The sequence below is a fragment of the Camelus ferus genome, chromosome 3, assembly GCF_009834535.1.
Source record: "Camelus ferus isolate YT-003-E chromosome 3, BCGSAC_Cfer_1.0, whole genome shotgun sequence".
Classification (NCBI taxonomy): Eukaryota; Metazoa; Chordata; class Mammalia; order Artiodactyla; family Camelidae; genus Camelus; species Camelus ferus.
The window spans coordinates 36125783-36153659 of NC_045698.1; the positions used below are offsets into that span (position 1 = coordinate 36125783).

The window sequence follows — 27877 nt, forward strand, 5'->3', positions numbered from 1 at the left end:
TAGTTTAGAGCAGTAGTTTATGCTACTTTGGGCCTATTTGCTATTCTGTTTAGCTTTTTTTCCTCTTTTTAAATAGCCATGCTACTTGCTGCAGCATCTCTTCAAACTGATTTACCCCGCAGGTGACCCCCAGTTCTTTTCTTGTGTACTCATGACTTCCTTCCCTTGCCTGCCACCCAAACAAGAGATCTGTCTTATAATTGCAAGGGTGCATTTGAGTCTTCATCTTCCCTTGAACAAAGAACCAGTAGATGCTTTGAAATTACTTTTTTTTCCATAAAAACTTTAAAAATTGTAGATTAGAACTTAAACAGAGTTTAAGATCAAGACCAATAGTGTGTAAGTGGAAGATTTTCCCAAGCATTTTGGAAACCTGGCACTTACCTTTTTTAGGAGAGATGTATGGAGGGGAAGAGGCAATTGTAGGGGGCAGTAGAATATAATCCTTTTCTGAACCAACTTGAAAGACTGCAAATTAAATGGATAAAATAACTCAAAACCTAGGTTTTGTGATACATACTCTTTCTGTAGGGAATATCTTTATTTTGAAATTAGTATCTGCTCAAGGGAAAAATTGTCATCCAATCATATATTGAGGCTATAGGATACTTTTTATATGCTAATTGTGTATTAAATTTCTATAGAGTTTAATGCTGGAAGGGACATTAGGTTTTGTTGAACCTGAGATGTTAAGTGACTTGATATGTAGATATTTGCATATAAATCAAACATCTGTCAAACAGTAATTGATTAGTCTCTATAGTACTGAAAGCCAATATTTAATATTATTTAGATTAGATACTAATTGATAGGCATTGTATATTGACATTTAATTTTAAGTTATATTATTCCCTGAATATCTCTCCAGTAAAGATCATTTTATTAACTCTCAACATTTAAAAATTTTATGAAATATTACTAATGGATACTTTTAATTTTAGAGACATATCTGTATGCCCAGAGATGCATAAATCTAGATACAGGCTTTTATTAAATGAGAAATTTGAAAGCAGAGCCTGATGAGAGGTTTTTTTTTTGTTTGTTTGTTTTGTTTTTTTGTAACTAGAAGTAGGAAGAATATCCTTGTTACTGAGATGGGAAAAACTACTGAACATTGAATTACAATTTAGTTGTATTATCCTCTAGCAGATGAAGAGACTGCAAGTTAATTTATAAAATTTTTAAAAATTTTGGTATTTTGAATAGAAAGTACATAGGGGTTATAGTGATATTTATACCCATGTTTTACCCATGTACATATAGAGGAATATACAACACTTGAGGTAATATAACATTGGCTGAGATTTTAACCTGAATGAACTGACATAAGGCAGAAATTTTAATACAACTTTTGTGAGTTCTAATTCAGTATTTTTATATAAAATTGTATGTGGTTTATCCTATTGTAAAGGGGCATTGTGACTAGAAGTCCCTGTAAGGTGTTCTCTCCCTCTCTGCCTCCCTCCTTCCTTCTCTTCCTCCCTCCCTCCCTTCCTTTCTTCCTTCCACTGCAGAAGTACAGGTAATTGTTGTTTTGAGAAATTTGCAAGTTTAATTTTATATTTTATATAGGTTTTCCAAATAACAAGTTTGAAGAAGGTGATAGCTCTGGTTCCTGGAGAGGTAAGTTCAGTGTTTTTTGTAGTGACTTAAAAATTTAATGTCCAGAGTACATGTTAAAGAGAAACTAAGATTAAGTATCTTAATCTGTTCCAATTCTAATTTGTTTAAAACTAGTTTTATAAAGAAGCTATAGCCAGAGCCTTAGTGAAGAATTCAGGCATCCTAATTTTTGGCCTTTTTTCACCTGCCTTAGTTAATCTATGAAGTGCAGCTTTTGAATGCTGTGCTACCTTGAGAAGAAGGGGACTGTAGAAAGAGCAAGTCAAAAATCAAAGCTCCACTTCCATATACACAGTTTGGGACATGTAGGTCCTTATTCAGATTCAATTAAGTATTGATGGTAGAAAAAGATTCATGAGAATGTGAATCACTGCTGAAATCAAAGGTATTTCTGTGAAAGTTACTGACACTCTGGTTTGGAGGAATACCAAGAAGAATGAGACTAGAGTAGTGTTACCAGAAGATAGAATACAATAATTGACAGTGCTTTCCCAGGAGACCCTGGTTGAGTAGATTTGGGTAAGGCTCTGGAACATGTATTTAAAAAGCATCCCTGGTGATTCAGATGCTGCTTTTGTTTGGTAACCACTAATCTATGCAGTCTTTATAACATAATATACTTTGGAATTACAGACATTGTTTCATGTCTCTGCTCTGCTGTCTGCTAGTTGAAAGACTTAAACAAGTTGCTTAATTTCTCAGAGCCACATTTTCCTATTGTGTAGAATGGAGGCCATCCATTTTATATACTGTTAGGCACACTGAATGAGTATGGGGATTAAAGCATGAAGCTTAGTACCAGTAAGCTTTATTCATAATAAACAATATACATCATCTATCTTCATTAAATATTTAGGACTTGATCTTAACAGTGACTCTCAAAATCAAAACCAAACCTAGACTTGATCAAATTAAAACCCTTTTGGAAAAAGGTGGAGTTTTAATATATCAATTAGGACTGTTTCCCCAAACTATTGCCAGTCTCATTCTCCCTGCTTCTGTCTGTTTTTTTCTCCTGTCCGATTCAAATGGAACATACTTGACATAGAAATAATATTTGAGGGAAGAAAAACATCATTATGTTCATTCTTTCCCATTTCTCCTTATTGTAATTATCTCACTTTTATTTAATATTCAAGATCATTTCTAGTCATCAAAGACATTCCTCCCCACATGACTTTTCACTGGTGGGCCAGAGTGCTTTTGAGCGCTAATTCCAGTTCTCACAGCACCTAAGAGAACTTCTTTCCTCGAAAATGGGTCTACTTTTCCCCCTTTAATCTGCTTTCTTCTGTTCTCATTTTTAGTTCCCCTAAACTACAAATTTGTGTATGTGTATATATGTATGGATTAAATTCTTTCACTCTCACAGTTATTACTGGCAAGCCCCAGAGCAGATTTTGATGTCATGATAGAAGCTTCTTCTCTGCACACCAGTGTATGGCGTATTTTGTGGTTATTTTCCCTGCCGTCTATGTCCCCTAGCTGATATAGAATAGCAATAAGGAGCTCAGATTTTGGAGTTGTACCCCCTGAGCTTGAGACCTGTATCATCATCTTCCTCTCAGTTGTATATCTTGGAAAATGTGTTAACTTCTCTGTGTTTTTCTCTATTTATAAAATGAGGATAATACCCACCTCATAAGTTTTTTGGAGGATTTAAAAAGTTAAAGTATAATTCATTTAGAATAGTGCCAGACACATACTAAGTTGTACATGTGTTGTTATTACTATTATTTTAATATAATTAAGAGGCGATAAGTAATCGTGGGATCATCTTTTTGTTTGTGCTTGGCTTTATTTGTTAGCTCTACAGAGGTTATTTTTTTAAATAACTTTATTTTTAAATAATTTATGACTCAAAAGAAGTTTCAAAAATAGTGCAGAGGGTTTCCTTCACCCTTCTTTTCCTAATGTAATTGTACCCTTCACCCACATCCTCCTAATGTTGCGTGTTTTAATTCCTGTTGTGGTCAAAACAACTCTGAATTTGCTTTAGGGAAATAATCGGCCAAAGGTCATGTGAGACCTCTTTCTCCTTGCCAGGTCCCAAATTAATTTATAGATTTTTTTTTCCTATAAAGCAATAAATGTTAGCTATCACTGTCGTTGTTCCAGGGCAAACCTTCTTTCCAAGAAAAGAAAGTTATCTTGATGTTAGATGGCTCTTTAGGAATATTTGTCTGTTGTTGACATCAGCTCAGATGGAGCCTGCAACAAGAGCTCTGGGTCATTGTTTGTTATAAAACAATGTTAATTAAGTAGGTTAGTACTTTTACGTGGAAAGTTAACTGATAGCTTCTGTTTAGCCACTTGATATCATCACTGGGACCTAAAGTTCTCACATATTAAATAATATCATGCTCAAAGATCCCTTGAAACATCTCTCTATTTCCCCAAACATGGCTTTGTTGGAATCTTCTAGAAAGCTTAACGTTACTATTAAAAGTCATATTAATAATACGTAGTTTTTTAATTCAGAAAAATTACTCATTTCTTGCTGTTACTCTACACATTCAAAATAAACATCTTTGCGGGTGCGTTCTGGGAATTTATTTTTAACCAACTTTCCAGATAATTCTTAGGCAGCCTTCAGTGTAGTGATCTTCATATTACTATTTAGAAACCCTGGTAATGTTACTTGATAAAGTCACTAAAAACAGAAAATCAGTATATTCCCAAATTCTCCCATTAGGATGAATGAGGAAAAGTTTGCGTATATTAAAAAACACAGTAATATCTCAGGTTTATTAAGAAAGGCAAGTTACAGACATAACGATGACATTGTAAAAAGAAGTCATGCGTTTGTGGTGGTTTGTGGACCACATCTGAGAACACTTTGACTACTTAATTCTGAAACCATTTTTAGTTAAACTGACATTTATGAAATTCTTGTTTTTTGGCTTGTGCTCAGTATTTGGCAAGTTATACACTTAACATTTAATACTTAGATATATTAGGTGATTTATATAGAGAAATGAGTGAATAAATAATCTATATTTCTGTTATAATTATTTCAAGAATTAAAATGTTTATAATTTAACATAAAGTTAATTTCTTTTGTGACAGTGCTATTCTTTAGATACTACATTAATCTAAGTTTTAAAGTAGTTATTTAGATGCTATTCACATGTTAAATTTTTATTCAAGAGTCTAATAATGACTGTGAAGATAATCAAACACGGAACAGAAGGTTTTCCAAGAGAGGCGGTAAGGACCACGTTTTGCAGCAATTTGTACTTGACAGAGATACTAACCTGACAAAACTGATTTTGGAAGAACTAAAAGAAAAATTTTGGTGGTGAAAACCTTTAAAGCAGAATACTTTGGCATATGTTTTATGCTATTAATATTTGAGTTAATATTCAGTAGCTATCCCTTCTTCTACTTTCTAATGTCACTGGATTTTTTTTCTAAGACTTCCAGAGTGTGCTATGAAGTACAAAAGAGAGACTGTGAATCTTGGTCAGTCACAATATAGATGAACTAGAATGTCTTTCTCTGAATAGGATTATTGAAGATATGGGGGAGGGAAGAAATTGTAGGTTACTTTTTATTCAGGTCTATCAGTACTCTGCAATACTCTTCTAATCCTGCCTCTAATGAATTTGAGATGAGGTGGTATAAAAATTATGCCCAATTTTTGATTGTTTATAGGCAGACATGTTAAAATAGCAACAACAAAAAACCCACAAAAAACCACAGTGAACTAATAAAATTGCTACAAATGTACAAATCTGTTTATGATAAGTTTATTGTTTGGAACTGCATAGTAATTAGATACATCAGTGTTATGAGCAAATCTATTTCTGAGAAGAGTTTATTGTTCAGAACTGCATAATAGGTACCTCATTGCTTTTGCTGCAACTTGGGAATATCCTTTTCCCTTGTGCGTTAGGTGGTCAGCTCATTGAATAGCAGGCCCTCCTTCATGAAGCTGAGACTTGCTGTGGATTTCAGTGTAGGCTTGGCTGGGCTGTGAGGTAGGGAGGAATTTGGTGGTGAATGGGGGGATGGCTTATTAACCTCACAGGTTGAAAAATGTTATGACAATTGCAGGGGGCCATGCAATGGTGGGGAGGAAATTTAGCTAAGAAAGACTCCTTTTTAGCATTGTTCCCCTCACCCCCCTTACTCAGTTTTCACACTAATGTTCCTAAAACATAGCTCGTATTTGAAAATGTTTGGTTGTTTTCTGCAGAACAGTTAATGTCTTCCTTACTATTAAATTTTCTTTAAATCAGTTTAATTCATATTTAAATAAGGCAGTCAAAAGCCAGTTGTAGCTCTGTGTTCTTGATCCTGGTTTATTGACTAGTGTAGGGTGACTAGCAGGAACAGTCATTTTTTCAGGGTATACCTGATTGCTATTCTCTTTAGATATATACATTTGAGGTTGGAAATTTGCACATGGTGGTCACTCAGTAAATATAAATATGTATGTGAAAATATAAGTATATCTGAGTATATATTGAAGCATGGCATGATACAGCAACAGATAGGTGCATATATCATAAATGTATATAGCTGAACACTAGTAGATCACTAACTGAACACATCTGGGTTCTGTGTGTTCACAAGCATCCAGATCAAGGAATAGAAATCACTAGCACCTCAGAAGCCCCTTTCGTGCTCATTTTCAATCACTAGCATCCCCTCCCCCAGTTAATCTCTATTCTGACTTCTAGCAGCATAGGTTTTTTGGTCTGTTTTGTACTTAATATAAATGGAATCATATAGTATGTACTCTTTTGTGTCTGGCTTTTTCTTCATGTAATTGTGAGATTCATTCTTGTTGGTTGTAGCTGTAGATCATTATCATTGCTCTATAGTGTTCTTTTGTTTTACTGTTCTGCTAATGATGGGTATTATAGATTTCTTGTTTTGAAACTGCTGCTCTGAACATTCTAGTATATTTGTTTCTGTGACATTGGTATATAGTCCAAAGTAGAATTGCTGGGTCATAGATTCTGTTTATTTTTGGCTTTTGTAGCTGTTGTCAAATGTTTTCAAAGTAGATACAGTAAGATACACTCCCACATTCCTACCAACACTTACTATTTTCTTTTTCTTTCATTTTAACCATTTTTTGAGTGGGTAGTGGTGAATCCCATTGTGGTTTTAGCTTGCATTTCATTGATGGACTAATGAAATGTGCAGGCTTCATATGTTTATCAGCCATTTGGACATCTTTTGTGTCATGCCTGTTTAAGTCTTTAGCTTACTCTTCTGTGAGTGTATTTATTTTTATTTTTTATTTATAAATAATGTGAAACTTACAGAAAATTTGCAAGAATAGTACAGATTGCTTCTTTATGACATTTATATTTGGAGTCTTTTGATGAAATGAAGTTGTTCATTTTAATCAAGTTCAATTTACCAGTCTTTTATAATTAGTGCTTGCTTTTTTGTCCTGTTCAAGAGCTATTTGCTTCTTCTAAAGTCATGGAGATATTCTCTTCTGTTTTCCTTTTAAAACTTTATCTTTTTAGCTTCCACATTCAGATTGTAATTCACCCAGATGAATTGTTACAATTTATTTTTGTATATGGTTTAAGGTAGGGGTGAAAGTACATTTTTTCCCCATAACGATATCTAGTTGATCCAGTATCACTTATTGAAAAGATTGTCCCTACCACTCTACACTGCAAGGCTGCCTTTGTCCTAAAGTAGGTGGCAGTAGACTTATGGAACTGTTTCTGGACTTGGTTCCATTTCATTGGTCAGTTACTCTATTTTTGCACCATTGCCATATAGTCCAGTTACTGTAGTTACATAATAGTCCAGATATCTGATAGTTTTAGTCCTCCAAGTTTGTTCTTCAAGATTACCTGGGTTATTCTTAGTCCTTTGCAGTTTCCATGTGATTTTTAGAGTCAGTTTAACAGTTTTCAAGGAAAAACCTAATGGGATTTTTATTGGGATTGCATTGAATTTGTAGATTATTGTGGGGAGAATGAATACCTTTACAATATTGAGTCTTCCAATCCATGAATATCCCCATTTATTTAGGCCTTTAATTTTTCTTAGCTATGTTTTGTATCTATCAGTAGAGTCCTTATACGTCTTTCTGTACTTGAGTGTTTGATATTTGTGATGTGTATTTTTTTTATTGAGCTAATACTTCATATAATGTAAACTCCACTGTTTTAAAGTATGCTCTTCAGTGGTTTAAAATATAGTCAGTGTTGTGTGATCATCACCAGTATCTAATTTGAGAACATTTCCTTTTCCCTAAAAAGAAACCCTGTGCCTATTAGCAGTTGGTCTCATTTTTTCCTCCTCTCCCCATCCTCTGGCAATTAGTAATCTACTTTCTGTAGCTATGGATTTGCTGATTCTGATATCTCATATAAATGAAATTATATAATATGTGGTCTTTTGTGTCTGACTTCTTTCACTTAGCATGATGTTTTCAAGGTTTGTTCATGTTGTAGCATGTGATAGTACTTTATTCGTGTTCATTGCTGTTTTGTGTTTGGTTTACTTCACTTAGCCTAACATTTTCAATGTTCATCTATTTTTTTTCACGTGTATCAGAGCTACATTCCTTTTTATGGTGGAATACTATTCCATTGTATGTATACATTTTAAAAAATCTGTTCATCTGTTGATGTACACTTGGGGTTTTTACTCCTTTTGGCTGTTGTGAATAATGCTCCAATGGAATTCATATACCTGTTTGAGTCACTGGTTTTGCATCTTTTGGGTTTATGTCTAGAGTGGAATTATCAGGATATGGGACTGGGGTAAATTAAAATGTGCCACAAAGTCACTGTTCTTACTGAGAATCAGCCTCTTTAAAAAAAAAAATCTTCTTTGGGTTGCTGCAAGTCCTTGATTAATTTTCAGTTTAGAAAATGTTAATACTGACAGTTTGTCAGTTTTTTTCTTTTCCTTTTTGGAGTAGCAGAATTTGGAGTCCCTTATTTTGCCATTTTCACTGATGTCAGTGATACATACCATTTAAAAATTTTCGTTTTGTTTGCTAGTATGTAGAAATACAGTTGACTTTTGTATATTGACGTTTCGGTGACCTCACTAAACTTATGGTAAGTACTTTTTTAATGAAAAAAAGTTGCTCGTGTTTCTTTTACCAAAGTTTAAATGATTTATAAACTTATTTCTTTCTGAAGATTGTCACTAGACATGTTTAAGAACTGCAAGAAATTGTCAACTCTTCCTTATGGAATGCAGAATATATCTCATAGAAGGACTTATGTCACCTTTAAAAATGTATTCCTGTTATATTATGAAAAGTTACATTTTAAGTGGTGAATTTTGAAATATTTCAATAACTCAGAAAAGCACAAAATAACTCTATAATAGAAACACATATATTACTAACTGGGTTTAACAGGATCATTTTGTCATATTTACTTCAATACAGAAAAAAAAATTTACAGTTGTTGGAGACCCATTCTCCCTTTATATTTTACATCTTCCCCTTCCCAGAGGTAAACATTTTTTAAGACCATGTAGGTTAGGTGAAGTTTCTGCCCCTACCTTCAAACAGGAAGGTTGCACAATCTTTTCATTCTACGTAACATCCATATTCTTTTCATCTCTAGTTATTATACTCCTTATATAACTTGCAGTTGGTATCAACTATGAGAAAAAAAGCTTGATCATTTAAATGTTTGAGTTTCTGTTATGTATGGAATCATTAAGCTATAGATACGAGACGTACTGAGGCATTATTGCAACTGTTGTTTCATTAGGGAAGGTAGATTTGAAAAGGAACCAAATTGAATTTATAGAAAAGAAGAGTGATTAAAAACATGATGGATTAAACAGATTAAACACAAATGAATAGAATAAATGAATCCAAAGATAGATCTGAAGAAGTTCTCTAAAATCTGGAAATGGAAGGCATGAAAACTGTTAACAGATACAAAAAATAGAATAAGAAGCCCTGTTACTCCAACATATGTCTAAATGTCTCTTGAGGAAAGAACAGAAAAAAAATGGGAGGAGGCAAAGGAGACTACTCAAAGATAATAGATCAGACTTTTCCAGAGTAAAAGAGGTACAGGAGTCCTGAGCAAACTAAATAAAAGCAGATTCGCTCCCATTTGCATGTACTGAAACTAGAGTATTACAAAGATTAGAAAAAAGCAAAAATCCTGTATAACCACCAGAGGAAGAAAGGCAGATCCACCTGGAAAAGAACAATAGATTAATAGCAGGAACATTTTTTTTCAGTAAGGGTAGAGGTCAAAGTATAGTAGAATTCAGAATGCTGAGGAAGAATAGCTCTGAACCCAAACTGCTATAGTCAGATAATTTAGATGTCAGAAATAATACCATTCAGATAAAGATGATGTTTAATACTTTCAGATCATTGAGGAAAGAACTATTAAATCATATGTATTACTAAGAAGAAAACTGAATTCAGAAAGAAAGGAGTAGGAAGCAATGATGAGCTAAAATAATACAAATTTTATAATTGGTAAACATTGATAAACTAAGTATTGACTGTACAGGCTAGTAATAATAATGACTAATTTAGGGGTTTTGGAAATAAAATACTAGCAAATGAAAACATTTAAGTTCTTTGTCAGCTTTGTAGATTGAAACTAATTTAGAGATTTCTTAAATATGGTAAAATTGAAGGGTAATCATAAAAATGATAACATGGATAACTTTCTAGTGGAAGAAATACAGTAGAAGGAGGAGAGCACTTCATAGGAAGGAGACTAGGTTGAAAATAAGTATTTCTTAAATATCTATGGTAAAATTGAAGAACATCAATAAAAGCATAAAATATAGCCTTTGGAGAAATCTAATAGATGGTCAGAAAGGAGAACAAAAAGCATTGAAAAAACTCAGAGAAAACACAAAGTAAGATGGTAGGAATAAAAATCTGTGTATCAGTAACTACAATATATGTAAACGTACTTCAATGCAGTATTGAAAATAAAGAGAAAAGATGTCAGTACAGTATTAACCAAACAAAACTGATATAGAAATAGACAAAAATAGACTGAGGCAGACATATTAGGGATAAAGAAATAGTTACTTAATGATAAAATGTGTGTTCACTGGGAAGACATTACAGTTTGGAACATAGTTTGAGTCTAACAACATATTCTTATATATAAAGCAAAAATAGACATAAGGAGAAATTTGCAGATCCTAGTTAAACCATTAATCTTAGGTTTTTAAACCATTTTCCCCTAGAAACTGTTAGATTGAGCAGCCTAGAAATGAGTAAGACTATAGAGGATTTGAATACAAGTTACTAAGCCTGATTTAATAGTTCTGTTTGCAATAATACACCCCCAAGTTACAAATTACACGTTCTTTTCTGGCACATGGGAAATAAACACCATTTGACCATCTTTTAGCTCCAAAGGAATTCCCAAAATACACTATAGTATTTGTATCATAGACCAGGTCCTCTTGTTAAAGTACAATAAAAGTAGAAATCAATAACAAGTCTAACTCATGTGGTTTGGAAACAGAATTTCTCAGTTTATGAATAGTAATTTATATGGAAATAATGAAATATTTAGAACTGAATGACAATAAAAACAGAATGTATCAAAATTTATGGGTTACACGTCTGTCGTGGCTACAGCCTACCTCACGGGGTGTGCACCACCTCCCAGCCATTCAATGGAGGCCACTCCCATTGGTTGAGGGCAGTTCTCCAAAGCAGTATGCAAAATATGAGCCACCAGCAGCTGGGGACAATGCACTGGCCCAATGAAGGGGGTCCAAAAAGGGCATCATCAGTGCCTGCTACGTCTGCCATCTCCATTTCTGCTTAACATGGTGTGGAAGACTATTGTAATTAGATAGGAAAAAGGAGTTAAAGACATAAGAACTTGAAAAGAAGTTACAACATATGATTTGATTATATATTTGTAAACCCCAAAGAATTCATGGATTTTCAACCACAGAAAATAATTGCAATAAAGTGTCAGGCTGTGAAATCAGCATACAGAAATTAACAGCTTCCCATAACACACACATTTAGAGAACATATGGAAGAGATTACATTTGTAAAATAAAATAATGGTAAAATAATACAAAACAGTAGAATAAAGTAAAATAAATTAAGACCTAATAAAATTATTTCATTAGAAAATAATAATCTAAGTGTTCAGCTTAAAAAAAGAACAGAGAAAACTTACAGAAAAAAGTAAAAGATACACACAAATGAAATAGAAACAGATACAATGGAGTGCTTATTCAGCACTAAAAGTGAATAAAATGCAATCTCACACATCAACAAAAAGGTAAATAAAAGAAGCAAGAGGAAGAATACGTATCATGTATGATTCCATGACATAAAGCTCAAAACCAAAATATGTTGCATAAAGATATGTGCATAGTTAGTAAAATTAAAATAAGAGCAAAGAGATGAAAATTCAGGATATTGGGGGTAGTTTCCTCTGGGAAGAAAGGAAAGGAAACACGATAGGACAGAAAGACACAGGCTGCAGAGGTACTGTATTGGGAACATTGTAGTTTTCAGCTGGGTGATGGGTCCATAGATTTTCAGTTCACTATATTTTAAACTTATGTGTATATATTTTATATATTTTATTTGCACACATACAAAAGTAACTTTACACTAAAAAAAAAAAATCAAAAAGTAAACTTTCTTGAAAAGAGAGAAACCCTGACAAGGTTTCTTAAAAGATAAAGAGGCACAAATAATTTAGAATACAAAAGTGGATGTAAGTATGTAAGTACTGACAAATAGATTATTGCCAGATTGAAGAGTGCTCTGGAAGGTTTACATATTAGATGCATACATATGAGTCTACTTTGAATTAGTTCTGCCACATTTTATATAAAGCTTTCAAAAGTATATATAATCTGATATCAAGAAATACCGTATGTAGACTTTTTACCTTTATTAATCAATTTATTTAGGTGTAATAGTTACAAGTTCATAAAGTAAATAATCATAGTTTTTTAATTTCCTCCCCAGTTGGCACTTTTGTTTTGAATTGATCTTATTCTGCTCTAGGTGAGATCAAATATTACCTGAACTGTATACTGATTTTTTGGTATTCAATTGAATTAAAAACGCATTGTTTATAACAGGAACAGACATTGTATGCACTTCCACGTCTGTGTTTTGAGTAAAATGTTTGCATTTCCTACAGGGAACAAATGTAAGCCTGGATTTATTTAATTTTTCTGTGGCTTGTGGAAATCCTATTAATGATTCAGTTGTGACAGCTTTTAGTGTTTTTTTTACAAGTGTCACTTTTTCCTTTTAGTCATTTTTAGTTTTTATTCCCAAATCAATGAGTTTTTTTAAAATTGTAGCTATATCTATTTATACTAGTAAAGTTGAACATTTGTAGGTTTGTGGTGTTCTTTTATAACTGTTAATGCCTTACAATATTTAAATACAGTCATTGAATTATGCAAGGCTTAAATTAACTTGGTCACCTAATCCCCAAGATTTCTTTGTTGTTTTGTGTTGTTCTTGTGTGTGTATTTTACTGTTATAGGCTATCAAGATGGCAATGATTCAGAAGCCTCAGGGTCATCTAGAAGAGGTGGAAGAGGTAGTTTCCGAGGTTGCCGTGGAGGATTTGGTCTAGGAAGTTCAAGTTAGTAGTGGATTGCAAATGGTGTGCTTAATCTATTAAGAAAGAAATGATAAAAAATATCTATCACATAAGGTTGTTATGATGCTTATATGAGGATAGCTTAGCATAATGGCTGGTACATAATCACTTATATTATGTAAAATATTATTTTTAGGCGCACGTGTAATTGCATACTGGTTCAGTTGGAATATATAAATCTTTCTAGAAGTTTGTGTGACTCAGTTCTTTAATGTTATATACTGTGGTGAAGTGTTTGAGCTTTGATAATGATGGCTGACCTTATAAATAGATAGCCTTCTCTATGGCTCTACCTCCCAGTATACCTTCTTTCAGCAATGTGGCTTTCTACCTAAAGTCTTCCACTCATAATTCTTTGGTGAAGGTCTTCTGAAGTCACTCTTCAATTGCATGTGTCTCAACAGATGAGGACAGATTAGTGGAAGCTAAAAAAAATAAATTTATGATAATGATTCAATAGATGTGTAGCAGATTAGTGAATTGTCACTTTTTAAAAAGTGAAGGAATCTGGAGGGTTGCTGTTCAGGCTGATAAAGTTTGATTTGGCAGCAGTGGGAACAAGGGGTGCTCTTCTGGAGAATAAGCAGTGAGATGGTGTAATGTGAAGTTCCTGGGAGCAGTAACAGTACTACTTTTCAGAGGTGGTTTAACTTTTGCCTGTATCATATTTTGGCATAGCATTGACCCTAACTACTTTTATAAAATAATTTTAATAAAATTAAAAAATTTGAAAAAAAATTTGAGGAAGTAATTAGTAATTACTGAAAATAATTTGTGGAGAAATCCTTCAGTGTGATACTTAGAAAAATACTGTGATTCCAGTTAAATTATTTTATCCCACATTTTTAAACTTCTGATGCCATAACTTGATTTTTTTCCTCTTTATTGCATGATTTAAAATCTTCCTAAAAGTAACATAATCTAATTTCATTATCTATAAATCTAGATAGTGAATATGAACAGGATGAGGGGACCCAGCGCCCTGGTGGCCTTTTTGGTTCTAGAAGATCAGCATTGAGTGGTACAGGTGAGAAATAGAATTTATTACTGAATATTAATCATTCACGTATGCTTTTAGCTCTGGGATTAGTAAACCTAATAGATATGTTTAAATATATTAGATTGGCTCATGATTTTATCTGCTTTTTAGATTTTTAAGCAAAAATACGAGGACAATTTTACCTTTCTTATAAAATTTGTGCACCGTGAATTATTTCTTCTCTTATCTACCAGTTAATTTGAGAGATAAATTATACTTTCAGTTGGAGGAAGGAAAATGAAGTTTGCATTGGTTTCAGAGAAAGGATTCTGAATTAGGGAATTTGAGGAGAAAGTGAAAAAAAATTGTTGATGGAAAAATGTTCAAATGTGGATAAATAAGCTGTGGTACTAAAAAGAAATGAGCTATCAAGCCATGAAAAGACATGGAGGAATCTTAAATGCATATTTCTAAGTGAAAGAAGCCAATCTGAAATGGCAACATACTGTGTGACATTCTGGAAAAGGCAAAACTATATGGAGAAGGGTTAAAAAAAATCAGTGGTTGTTAGGGGTTGGAGGCAGGGATGAATAGGAAGAGCATGGAGGATTTCTAGAGCAGTGTAGTTACTTTGTATGATGCTGTAATGGTGGATACATCTCATACATTTGTTCAAATGTAATGAATGTGCAACATGGAGAGTGAACTATAATGTAAACTGTGGACTTTGGGTGGTTATGATGTGTCAGTGTAGGATCATTAGGGATTATTAATAATGGGGGGAGACTCTGCAAGTATGGGGACAAGGAGGTATATGGGAAATTTCTGAACTTTCCCCTTAATTTTGCTGTGGACCTAAAACTGCTCTAAAAAAATGAAGTCTTTAAACAAAATATTCAAATAAGAGAATGGTTTAAGCTAAGTGCAGAATTAAGAGATGGGTAGAATAAGGGACTAGAAATCCTAATTACTCAATATTTGAATAGAAATAGCTGTATGATTTATGTACTTGAGGAGGAGCTGTGTTTGCTCTAAATATTCTGCAAAACAATGCCTTACAGGTAATGGTGATACTTATCAAAGTAGAAGTGGTAGTGGAAGTGGACGAGGTGAGTTCTTGTTTGACTTATCTATCAGTGGTTAAAATGATTGTAATCTACATTTGATTTTTGAAGTTAAATGTAACAGTTGCTGCTTTTAACACTTTGAGGAGTATACATTGCATAGCCAGTTTGGGGGAGTTACTTAATACTCTTTAATCCAGTACTTCTATTATAGGAATTACATATTGTAGATGTATTTGCTCAATACTTGTACAAGGATGTCCACTAAAGAAAACTTTATGTATAATAAGTAAAAACTGAAAATTATATAAAATTCATCAATAAAGAATAAATAATATAAGCATAAATTGGGAGATACCATGAAGGTGTTAAAGTTGAGATACATCTATATGTACAAATCCTTATTATGTTAAAATATGTTTTTTCTTATGAGAAAATTATTTGGTTTCATATAGGGAATACAGTTTAGTATAGATGACTTTTTACGATGAACATCTTTTTCAGAGTTATAAATACTTAAATGCCATATAAAAGTTAGAATGTTTTCCAAACTAGTAAAACAGTGAAGATTGTTTGATGTCTCTGAAAAAATTCTCAGTTATCATTATTATTCTGAGAGCATTCAAAGTGGCAACTCCCTTGGAGTGCTTTCTCCCCTCACCTCCCTCAGATTCTTGGATTCCTCATTATAGAAAGAGATTATTAAAGGTGAAACCATATCTTCTATAAATGTTCATATCTCATTTGAAAAAAAGATTTCAAGACCTGTGGACCTGAAGGAGGAAAAAATCAGAGAGCTCACATGTAAAAATGCTGTATCTAGTTAGCTTTTCAAATCCTATGTGGTCCTATTCTTTTTTGTAATAGTACCCGAAAGTGACAACAATAGATGACCACTTGTCTAAAAATCACAAAGATAGTGTATAGTAAAGAGTTTACATGACAGGCTATTCTTTGAAAGTCCTGCTTATAAGGTTGGTCCTTGCCTGGCATCTGGGAACTTGGATTTGGGGAGGGTTCTCACCACTCTAAGTGATATGAGTGGCTCACTGTGCCTGAACTGTTTGTATAACAATGCGGATTATGCTGAATTCCTGCTTTTCTTCTGGGAGTCTGGAATTTTGGTATATGCCAAGCAGAAGGTGCCTACATTATCAACCCCTCATAAAAACTTTGGGTACTGAATCTTCTCGGGTAAACAGCATTTCCAAAGTGTTGCCACAGCTTGATATAGGGGAAATTAAGCTTGTCCTATGTGACACCATGGGAGAGACTCTTGGAAGTTTATGCCTGGTTTTCTGTGGACTTTTCCCCATACACCTTTTTCCTTTGCTGATTTTGCTCCCTCTCCTTTCTGTGTAGTAAGTCATAGCCGTGATTATGATTATATTCTGAGTCCTAGCAAATCATAAAACCTATGGGTTGTACTGAGGACATCCCAATACAAATAGATTTTCAGTTCCTTTTAGAAAATATATTCCTTTGCTGAGGAATATAGGAATTAGGAAAGAGACATAATAGCTTAAACAAAAAAAAAAAACAATGTATTGTAACAGTGTAATCTTCATAAAATCAGCATTTTGAATGCTGAGGAAGCTTAAAAATGTTCAGGGTTCTATTTGTCTTAATTGCCTCAAGTATCATTTGTACAAAGGGACTTTACAGATATGTCTCCATTTTTAGAACTTGTTCTCTTTGAAGACAAGCAATAAAAATAAAAATGTGCACAACTTTGTATCTTGACTGACTTTCACTGTGGATTTCTTTAATAGGTGGTTACAAAGGTTTAAATGAAGAAGTAATTACAGGCTCTGGAAAGAGTAAGTTTTACTTTAGATAGGATATTTGATTTTTATATTGAGAGTTCTTTTACCCTTCAGTTTTTAAAAATATTTATCTCTTTTTTGGATTTGATTCCTTTTAAGATTCTTGGAAGTCAGAAGCTGAAGGAGGAGAAAGTGGTGACACTCAAGGTATATTAATTTTTGTGTGATCCACATGAATGTATATTGCATTTTAATACAAATGCAGAATATTTAAAAACAGTTAACTTTTTAAAAATTTCAAATGAAAACTTTAATGGTAGACATTGGGAATTTCTACAGTATTTAAAATTTGAGTTTATCAGTTTTTGTTTGTTTTCCTTTTTATTTTTATTCTAGTACTTGTAGAATATAATTTTCTGTTTTATTTAAATTCTAAGGTCCAAAAGTGACCTACATACCACCTCCTCCACCTGAGGATGAGGACTCCATCTTTGCTCATTATCAGACAGGCATAAACTTTGACAAATATGATACTATTCTTGTAGAAGTATCTGGACATGATGCACCACCAGCAATTCTGGTCAGTATAATAATTATTCCTATAATAACCATGTAGCGAACTTTGGTTTAAAAAAATTTAGTACTCTTTTAAAGTTGATATTAAAAACTACAAACATTTCATATTGAATATCTAATATCTTAGGTTGGAAATTTAGAACCCTGTCTACCATCTACGTTAGGATTAATTGCTATGTTGAAAGGAAGGATATTATATTTCTTCTCCACCTCCCCCAACCAGAATGAGAACTTTATTTAAATTTACTAAAAAGGATACTTTTCTTAGAAATTCAAGATTTCTGTTTCCTAAGTATGTAAGAAAGTGTGTCTTAGGGGATTGATTTTCTAAGGAGTGGGGGAACCCTGAGTCCCCTGTTGATAATGAGCAGTTGTTACTGATCAGAGTTGTTTGTATCTCACAGGTTTTAAGGGGTGGAAAAAGTTTTTAGAACCACTGTCTATAAGGAATACTTCTTATTTCTATCAAGTAATAACAAAGTTTCTGGATATTACTTTTGAGTGGGGGCATATTTGTAAAGTTAACTTCAGTATATAAAGTGGAATTAACAACTTGAAACTAATTCAAATGGAATATGTTTATGGAATGATTTGCATATGATATGTGGAATTTAATCACTACCTCCTGCTTTTTTTTTTTTTCTAAGACTTTTGAAGAAGCTAATCTCTGTCAGACACTAAATAGTAACATTGCTAAAGCTGGTTATACTAAGCTTACTCCTGTGCAAAAATACAGTATTCCTATTATACTAGGAGGACGAGATTTGATGGCTTGTGCTCAAACAGGGTCTGGAAAGACTGTAAGTCGTTTTCCTACATGTATTTTGTCCCATATTCAAACTGTTACTTTTTGAACTTTGGTTCTCCCCAAGTAGATGACTTCAGTGAACTGTCATAAACATTCGTGTTTTTGCTTCTGATTTCTGGCTTTACTGGGGTTTGTGTACTTTGGAAGAAAGAATTTTCAACTATTTCTGGAGTAGTGTTGCAGTTCATAGATGTTTAATCTCTTTCTGTGTTCAGCTCCTTCTGTGGAACATGGTAATATCTAAAACAAAATGATTGAGGGTCAAAGCACCAGAGGTTATAAGAAACAGAGAAAGGGATAAAATAATTTGTGTAATATAGCTGATACAAGTTTGGAGTCAAAAGAATGAGAAATAGCTATATGCTGTACCTGGTCCTTAGTATGAAGTGACCTCAGATTATACTAATTCTAAAACAACTCGGGTGAGACCAGGTTGGTTTTAGGACTAGACTGTGAGTTTAGTCTGTTAAATAGGGTTTCATGAGATGAGTCTTAAAGACTGTCATTTTCAGGATCATAGAGTCTTGGTTCATACTATTTTAGTCTTAATAATTAGCCTCCAAAGTAGAGTAGAAGGGAAAATAGGTGATTTGTATAATACAGCAGCTGGTGTGTGACTTAAATATGGTTTTGGAGGTAGATTTTAGTGTCTTACTTGCTTAATGAGAAAACTATAGCACAAAATTACCTTGCCACATGTAACTTTAATAAGGGTGATATGTTTAGTAATCCAAATAAATGGTTTTTCAATATTTGCTCTGCTTGTGGGCCACATTTGTCATGAATTCTGATTGATAATTTTATTACTACCTCCAATAGAATAACTACTAAATGCTACATTCACCTTTATAAGTTAATGTTTATTTAGAATCTGTGACTGTGCTTTTTAAAAAAAGAACTAAAAAATATTTTGATAGGGTAGATTAACTTTATCACACATTTTATATTGTATATTTTGAGCATAAAGACCTAAATGTTAAAAACTAATTGAAATAAAAACTGTTTTCCTTTCTCATATTTACCAAAAAGGTGAAAGAAGTATCTAAAAGGTATAAGGACATGAGCAATAGGTTGCCATAGGGAGAAGGATGATGTTTTATAAATTAAGCAATTTAACTTTTAGGCAGCTTTTCTCTTGCCAATTTTGGCTCATCTGATGCGTGAAGGAATAACTGCCAGTCGCTTTAAAGAGCTACAGGAACCAGAGTGTATTATTGTAGCACCAACTCGAGAATTGATCAATCAGATCTATTTGGAAGCCAGAAAATTTTCTTTTGGGTAAGTGCATCTGGAATACCACTCACAAATAAGTTTTACTTAAGAGATTTTTCTTACTTATTTTGGGAATAACTCAGTGCATGAGTAATAAGGCACTCGTGTAATTTAATGTTACTTGATTGAAATTTACTTTTTCATAATCTTGTTTATAGAAGCTGTTTATTTTTTAAAAGAAACGTGCTTATTAAAAATTGGATTTTTGTTTGTTTTTTGAGGGGGATGAACTCTGTGTTTTCTGCTCAATTCTGCTGTGAACCTGAAACTGCTCTAAAAAAAATGAAGTCTATTAATAAAAAAACCAAACACATAAAAATATGAAATGATAATAGAAGTAGAAATATAAGACAATAGTGAACATATTGGTTTTTTGGATAGTTTTTAATGCATGTTTAAAAAATGAGCTTAGGGTGTTCATTATAATTTTTTGTTCTTTTATATATAACTTCATAAAATGGACAATTGTTTATTTGACAATTAGACCTAATTTTTAGTGACTTTATGATTGCACGTATGTATGTATTTTATTTCTCTGTTTTGGGATTTAGGTTGTTTCTAAATTGGAACTACTGTAAATAAAAATAATTCTTACTGTAATGAACAGCCTGCTATATAAACTTTTTCTATTTTTATGTTTTGAGTATTTTCTTAGAGTAGATTTTTATAAATTTAATGTTAGACTATGGACTTACTTTAAAGCTTTCATTCTACCAACAATATACAAGAATGCCACTTTCAATATACACTTTGCCAATATTTGATATTGTATGAGTTATCTGTTGCTGCCTACCCTAAAATCTGGTTGCTCAGAACAATAAATATTATCTTATAGTTTCTGAGGGTTAGAAATTGGGGAACAGTTTAGCTGGGTGCTTCTGGCTTAAGGGGACTCTTATGAAGTTGCAAACAGAATATCAACTAGGATTGCAGTCATCTGAAGGCTTGACTGGATCTCTGTAAGGATACTTAGTTGTCCTTAGGAAATGGCAGCTGACTTCTTTAGATTGATCAATGAGAAAGGGCAGGGGGGAGGTTGCAGTGGCTTTTAAAAAATAGCTGTAGTCACTTTTGCCGTATTCTGTGTTACTAAATAAGCAAGTCGCTAAGCCTGACCTGTAGTCAGGACTGGCTGTGTAATTTGCCAGGACTAATGCAAAATGAAAATGCAGCGTCCTTTTTAGAAAAATTATTATAAATTTTAAGGAAGCAAATGGAGCATAAAACCAAGTTCAAGGCTCTTCTAGGCTTGGGGGACCCTGTCTGACTGCACAGGTTGCACACCTATGAAGCCACCTTGCACACACTTAGAGGGAAGGGATTTAGGATCTATATTTAAAAGAAGAAAGGAGTATCTAAGAATTTGTGTACACATTTTAAAACTACCACAGGTATCTTCATTTTTTTTCATTTATTTGATTGAGAGTTTGAACTACTTTTTGAATGCTTAGTAAGTTTTCCCTTGTGAATTATCCATTTGTTATCTACCAGTTTATCTATTGGGATATTAGTGTTTTTTCCTCTACAGTTTTTTTTAGAACCTTCTGTGTAGAAGCTTAACCTTTCCTTTTGTATGTCAGTTTATTTAAAATGAGAGGAAAAAAACCCTAAAACTACTAAAATCCCTTTAATGTCAAGCTTGATAGGTCTTTTGGAAAAAACAGATAAATATTGCTTTTAACAGTGTTTACTTCTTGCTGATCCCTGTGTATTATGTTGCTCTTCAGGCTTTTAAATCTAAAAGTCAAAAGATGACAACTTTATTTTTCAAAAAACAAAAATATGTACATGGGAAATTCAGATAATATATATGCACAAAATGAATATTTGTACATGGATATCTGTTGCAAAATTGTTGTGGCAAAAGACTGAAAAGTATCTAAATGTCAGTCCAGGACTGGTTAAATTATGGTACATTTAGAATAATAATGATCATAACTAAGTTATTGAATATGCTAAGTTATAAGTGTTTTATATATGTGAACTCATTTAGTCCTCACAATAGTGGAAAACAATCCATTTAAAGCAATGAATTTATTTAATGAAACATAAAATTTTCTTAAACCCTTGGCTCCCTGTTCTTTAATTCTCTTCTTCAGAGTTACCCTCCATTAACAGTTTTGTATGAATTATTGTAGAAATAGCTGGTGCACATATATGCACTTAAATCATCCTCTCAACAAATGGTGGCATACTAGGCCTGTTGTCACCCAATTTTTAAGAAATAGTGTATGTTGGAGCTAACACTTACTCCAGAACTGTATTCCTTATGAATGCACAATATTCCTTTGTATGGGTGGACTGTAATTTTAAGTCTTCTATTGTTAGACAGATAGTTTATAATCTTTTGATACTAAAAATAATATTGGCAGTGACTGTTACTGTATAGTCATATTTATCCATTTGTGGGGACATAACTGAAGGGTAAGTTCCTAGATGTGAATTTACTGGGAAAAAGATAAGTTTTCAAATTTTTATAGAGACTAAAATTGTGAAAGGGGTTGTATCAGTTTATCATCCTGAGTGCCAATTTTTCTACACGCTGGCTAACATGGTATTATTATACTTGAGGGAAAATGTCTTTAGTCATATGTTTAGCTTTTAAAAATAATATTGAACTTACAGTGTTTAAAAGCCATTTGTATTTTTTATGAGCCATTTGTTAATGTTTTTGGCCTATTCTTGTGTGGATGCCGGTCATGTTTATCATTGTTGTTTGAAGAGACCTTTATCAGACAAGTTGTAAATTTTTTTCCCCTACAGTTTTTCAACTTTCTGGGAAGAATTTAATTTTTTTAAAGATGGTTAAATGTGTTAGCTTTTTCATTATGGATTTTCTTTTACATCTTGTTAGAAAAAATGGCTAATTTTCAAGTAACTAGAAAATGATATTTTTTCTTGTCAATAGGACTTGTGTAAGAGCTGTTGTTACGTATGGGGGAACCCAGTTCGGGCATTCAATTCGACAAATAGTGCAAGGCTGTAATATATTATGTGCTACTCCTGGGAGACTGATGGATATCATAAGTAAAGAAAAGGTAGGCTCTAGAGGGATAACAAAATTGTGGGATTGATTAATAATTTATTTTGTATGGGAAAGAGAATGGTATAAATATACATACAATTATTAGAGCACAATTTATGTATTAGGCCCTCATCAGATTCTTTGAATACGTTTTCATATAAATCTTAATCCCAATGGGAGGTAAATAGTATTTTCCATTTTATACTTGGGAAGACAAACTTAGTGAGATTACGTAATTTACTTAAAACCCATCAGATAGCTCTAGTAAATGTAGAGCTAGGGTTAGAATCTGGATTTGATTCTGGAATCTATATCCTATACCCCACTACTCTGGGAGAAAAATGCAATAAGTGCTTTTATCTAGTTTCATATATATCTTGAAGAAATAATTTTTTACCTGGAAAAAAGCCTTTGTGGCATCAGTAATTTTGTCTCCTATTTAAGTCTGGGAGTGATGTTACCCAGGGTTGTTAATTTTCTGTCTTTAGAAAGAGATTTTAGGGGTATGTGTTTATTTTTTGTATTCACATTACTACATTATTACATCTGTATCAGTATTTTTAATTCCTTTTATGACCCTGATTTTGCTTTTCTAGGCTCTTCTCTAAAAGGGTTATTCAAAACGTGCTCTTTCTGCATAAAGGAACTTTTCTTAGGATACTTATTAAGAGTATCTAGAGAAATCCACCTTGATTTACCGCTAAACATCTTTTGTGGGGTACCAAAGTCACTTGGTATTTTTTGCAAATGTGTGCTTCTATTTTTAGCACTAAGTGTTCGTGGTAGGTAAGAAAAATTTCCTAGTTGTTCCCGAGTTATTAGAGAGTGGAGGATATATTAAGGGTTTAAAGGAGTTAGAAATAAATTTACCAGTTATAAGACATTGGAATATGTCATGCTGTTAGGAAATTTTGTTTCTTACATTAAAGAGTCTGACCATGTCAGATAACACAGTCTAGTCTAGTCACTAACCACATGTGACTATTTAAGTTTAAAAATAATACAAAATTAAAGGTTATTTCTTCAAGCATGCTAGCCACATTTCAAGTTCTTAATAGCTGCATGTAGCCAGTGGCTAACAGTGAAGACAGAGAATTTTTTACGTACTAGCAGAAAGGTCTGTTGTGTAGTACTAACCCAGGTGTTTTAGTTTTAATCTTATAAAATGTTTTATAACATAAGAGAAAATTCAGAACTGAAATAAACAGTAGCATTACATGCATAATGACTCATCATTTTATGCATTGATTTCTAATCATCATTAAGAACATATGAATAGTTGGCATTGTGGATAATATTTTGGTTTAATATATTAACTAGAATGCATTTTCTGCTTAAAGATTGGTCTAAGACAGGTCAAATATTTAGTTTTGGATGAAGCTGATCGCATGCTGGATATGGGTTTTGGACCAGAAATGAAGAAGTTAATTTCCTGCCCAGGAATGCCATCAAAAGAACAACGTCAAACCCTTATGTTCAGTGCAACTTTTCCAGAGGAAATTCAGAGGTAAATTTCTTTCTTTTTAAAAGTAATTGCTATGTAGATAGATTCTTTTATGGAAGGAGAAACAATGTGAATTCATTTTTGAGTGATTTACTTTTTAAAAGATTTAAGATTGTAACATAAGTAGTTTAAAAAGTATAAATGTTTCTAAAAAGTTTGCCATATTTTTCTGTATCTTACCTGACTTCCCAGCTTCACATTAGCGTCACATTTTATTTAAGTAGTGTGTGTGTGCGTGCGCTGCACTCGCACTCGCACTCGCACATGAGCGAGAGTGTGAGAGAAAGCACAAGTGAGCTATACATTACATCCTTGTAATTTAATTTATTTTATATCTAGTAGTTCATAACTCTTAATCCTTTTGACCTATTTTACTCCTCCCTCAACTTCCTCCCTTCTATTAACCACTGTTTTGTCTTCAGTATGTATGAGTCTGTTTCTGTTTCATTGTGTTTGTGAAAACATACAGAATTTGTTTTTTTGTGACTTATTTCCTAAGCATAATACCCTCCAGGTCCGTCTTTGTTGTTACAAATGGCAAAATTTCATTCTTTTATGGCCAAGTAATATTCCATTGTAGGTATGTATCTATGTGTGTGTGTGTGTGTATGTATATATACACATCTTCTTTATCCATTCATCTGTTGATGGAAACTTAGGTTGTTTTCTTATCTTGGCTATTGTTAATAATGCTACTATGAACATTAGAGTACATGTATCTTTTCAAATTAGTGTTTTCATTTTCTTTGGGTATATACCTGGAGTGGAATTGCTCTGTATGGTAGTTAATTTTTAATTTTTTGAGGAACCTCTGTACTGTTTTCCATAGTGGCTGTACCAATTTACATTCTCACCAGCAGTGCACAAGGGTAACTTTTCCCCACATCCTCGCCAATCCTTGTTGTTTTTTGTCTTTTTGAAAATAGCCATTTTGACCAATGTGAAGTGATATCTCAGTGTGGCTTTGATTTGCATTTCCCTGATGGTCAGTGATACTGATCTTTTCATGTGCCTGTTGGCCATCTGTATGTTATCTTTGGAAAAATATCTATTCTGGTCCTCAGCTCATTTTTTAATTGCATTGTTTGTTTTGCACTCTGAAGGAAACCAACAAAACAAAACAGACAGCCTACTGACTAGGAGAAGATATTTGCAAACAATATGTTTGATGAGGGGTTAATATTGCAAAATACATGAAGAACTCATACAACTTAATATCAAAAAACAAACAACTCGGTTATTACTTGTACTCTTAATCTCTCTCCTCGGCTCCAGACTTTTAGACTGAACTCTTTAGGGATGTTTTTCCTTTTAGGTGAATTACCAGTAACTAACTCATGTTCATAAAGTTCAAAATTGAATGTATTCTTCAACTCCCTCTTTCCAGTTTTCTTAACGGCCTCATGGTCTTTTGAAGGCAAAAATCCTTTGAATCATGTTGATTCCCACCTCATCCTCTTTTAACTTTCTGCCCTTAAAAAATATTCAACTTGGCAGTTACCTCTAAGATGATTCAAATATGTTAGTTTCTCCTCTATTTCCCACCTTATTTTAGGTCCTTTTCAATTTCCCACTGCTCATTGGTAGTAGCTTTCTAATCTGTCTCCCTACCTGTAATCTCACTTTTGCGCTAGTAAAAATTCCAAAACAAAGTCTGATATTTATAGTCATTTATTCAAAATAACCCCCCTCATGCCTTTCTATCTCTACAGACTAAACAACTTTCAAATTCTTTTACACATGACATAATCTTGGCCTCATCTGCCACTTTCTTACCTGGAATAATATATTTCTGGCCTTTTAGGATTACTTCCTGTTGGCTGCACAAGCCAATTTCTGTTCCTCCTCATTATTTATTCTTATTTCTTCTTTCCTTCTGCATAGAGTGCCTTTCCCCAAGTCATCGGTGTTTCACATTCTTGCTTGCTGCTTCCTTAGATCAAGCTTCAAACTTGAAGACCCTCTTAACAGACATCATTTCATCCGTGCCCTGCCAGTGTATCTTGTGAAAGAAGCTATTTAAAATACTTTATACTTTTCTTGGAATAAGGTTCAATAAATGTTAACTATTGTAATACTAGATTATTATATTAAAACATTAAATAATTAAAATGTGTAAACATTGAACTATATAAAATATTTTTAAATTATAGTAATTGTTTTTTATATAACTATATTTATCCTACTTGATGTGAGCACTTCAGAGGCAGAGGCCATCATATTCATCTTTGTACTCCCAGTACCTTGTACCATTTATGCCTGACATGATGCACTCACTGTATGTTTTAGTGGGTGTAAAGGATGATGGACAGTTTAGAATCGCAGAAGATTTCAAGGTTTGTGCCTAGGGAGAGGGTGCTTGACTCTAGAAGTAGTGTACCAACAAGAAGCTTCTTTTTTTTTTTCTTTTATGGTAAGAGAGCAGGTGAAGGGAAAGAAGCAATTGTGATTTATTAAGATTCTGGATATGCTGAGTTTGAACTATTTTCTTGATATGCTAGGAGGCAGCTAGAAAATAAGAAACTGCTGCATGACCTCCCCTTTTCTCCTCCCAAACTGGCTCTGTAATTGGCAATTCCTCTTCTCCCCTACCCTGTGTTTCTGGGTGATCCAAAGCAGGGCTTTCTAGTTGTGTGTGTGTCAAGATGCTGATAACCTCAACCTTTGGTGTGAGCATCTGCAGCCTAGTGGGGCCTAGCCCATGGTCCTGTCACCTCTTGCCTCATTTTTTTTCCCCAGTTATGCTCTACAAATATCATCATTTTGTATGTTTGTCATGACATGAAAAGCACTGACCTAAGATCTGCTTTGCTTGTAATAGTTCATTTGAAAGATAATAATTTAACAACTAATATTTTCAGGAAACAAATCTTAGAAGTAACATACATAAAAGTGATGAGTGAATAACAGACTTTTTGCCATAGGCTTGCATTTCAGTTTTTAATAAATTCCTGCTTGTTGTAGTCTGATACTTATTTCAGTTTAATTTTTATTATTAATACACATTGTATATAGTTTTGCATGGCCAGCACATCCACTTGAAATTACTTATTCATAACTTGACACAGACTTTTTCACTCGTAGTTGGTATGTATTTTACAATATCTTAATATTTTTATACTGATCTTTGAAACTTGTACCTGGATGATGTAAGTATCCACCTTCTCTTACTATAGCTGTTATACACTGGCTTATTAATACTGAAGCAACACTTGTAGGAATTCAGTAATATTATAAATTTTAATGGAAGAGGATAAGTTAAGAAATAATCTTTTGTCTTTCAAGGTTGGCTGGGGAGTTTTTAAAGTCGAATTATTTGTTTGTTGCTGTTGGACAAGTGGGTGGAGCATGTAGAGATGTTCAGCAGACCATTCTCCAAGTTGGCCAGTACTCAAAAAGAGAAAAACTTGTCGAAATTCTACGAAACATAGGTATCTTACATTGATATAATTATTTTTGTCACAATTTTTGTTTTTACAGAAATTACTTTAAAAATTAAGCATTTTGGGCATGAGTTTAATAAGTTATTACTGTTTCCTCTCTGAAGCTCTTTTTGTAAAAGGTTTTATGACTCAGTTTTCTGTGTGAATTATATAGCAGTATAGTCCATTCTTCTCCATAAATGTTAAATATAGGAAAGATTTGAGACTTTGTTTAACA

General features: G+C 33.1%; 1 protein-coding gene across 3 annotated transcripts in view; it reads left to right on the top strand.

The window, feature by feature from the left end:
* Window positions 1–27877, top strand: part of DDX4 (DEAD-box helicase 4) — a 58132-nt gene that overhangs the window by 20532 nt on the left and 9723 nt on the right. Inside the window, exons 5-17 of one of the 3 annotated variants that reach the window (XM_032472358.1) lie at window positions 1573–1623; window positions 4774–4833; window positions 13104–13205; window positions 14170–14250; window positions 15264–15311; window positions 17039–17086; window positions 17192–17239; window positions 17470–17612; window positions 18256–18408; window positions 19540–19694; window positions 22597–22726; window positions 24054–24220; window positions 27503–27648. In XM_032472358.1, the coding sequence (XP_032328249.1) occupies window positions 1573–1623; window positions 4774–4833; window positions 13104–13205; window positions 14170–14250; window positions 15264–15311; window positions 17039–17086; window positions 17192–17239; window positions 17470–17612; window positions 18256–18408; window positions 19540–19694; window positions 22597–22726; window positions 24054–24220; window positions 27503–27648 (1332 nt within the window). The remainder of the gene's footprint in view (window positions 1–1572; window positions 1624–4773; window positions 4834–13103; window positions 13206–14169; window positions 14251–15263; window positions 15312–17038; window positions 17087–17191; window positions 17240–17469; window positions 17613–18255; window positions 18409–19539; window positions 19695–22596; window positions 22727–24053; window positions 24221–27502; window positions 27649–27877) is intronic. The other 2 variants (XM_032472374.1, XM_032472366.1) reach the window with 2 other exon arrangements.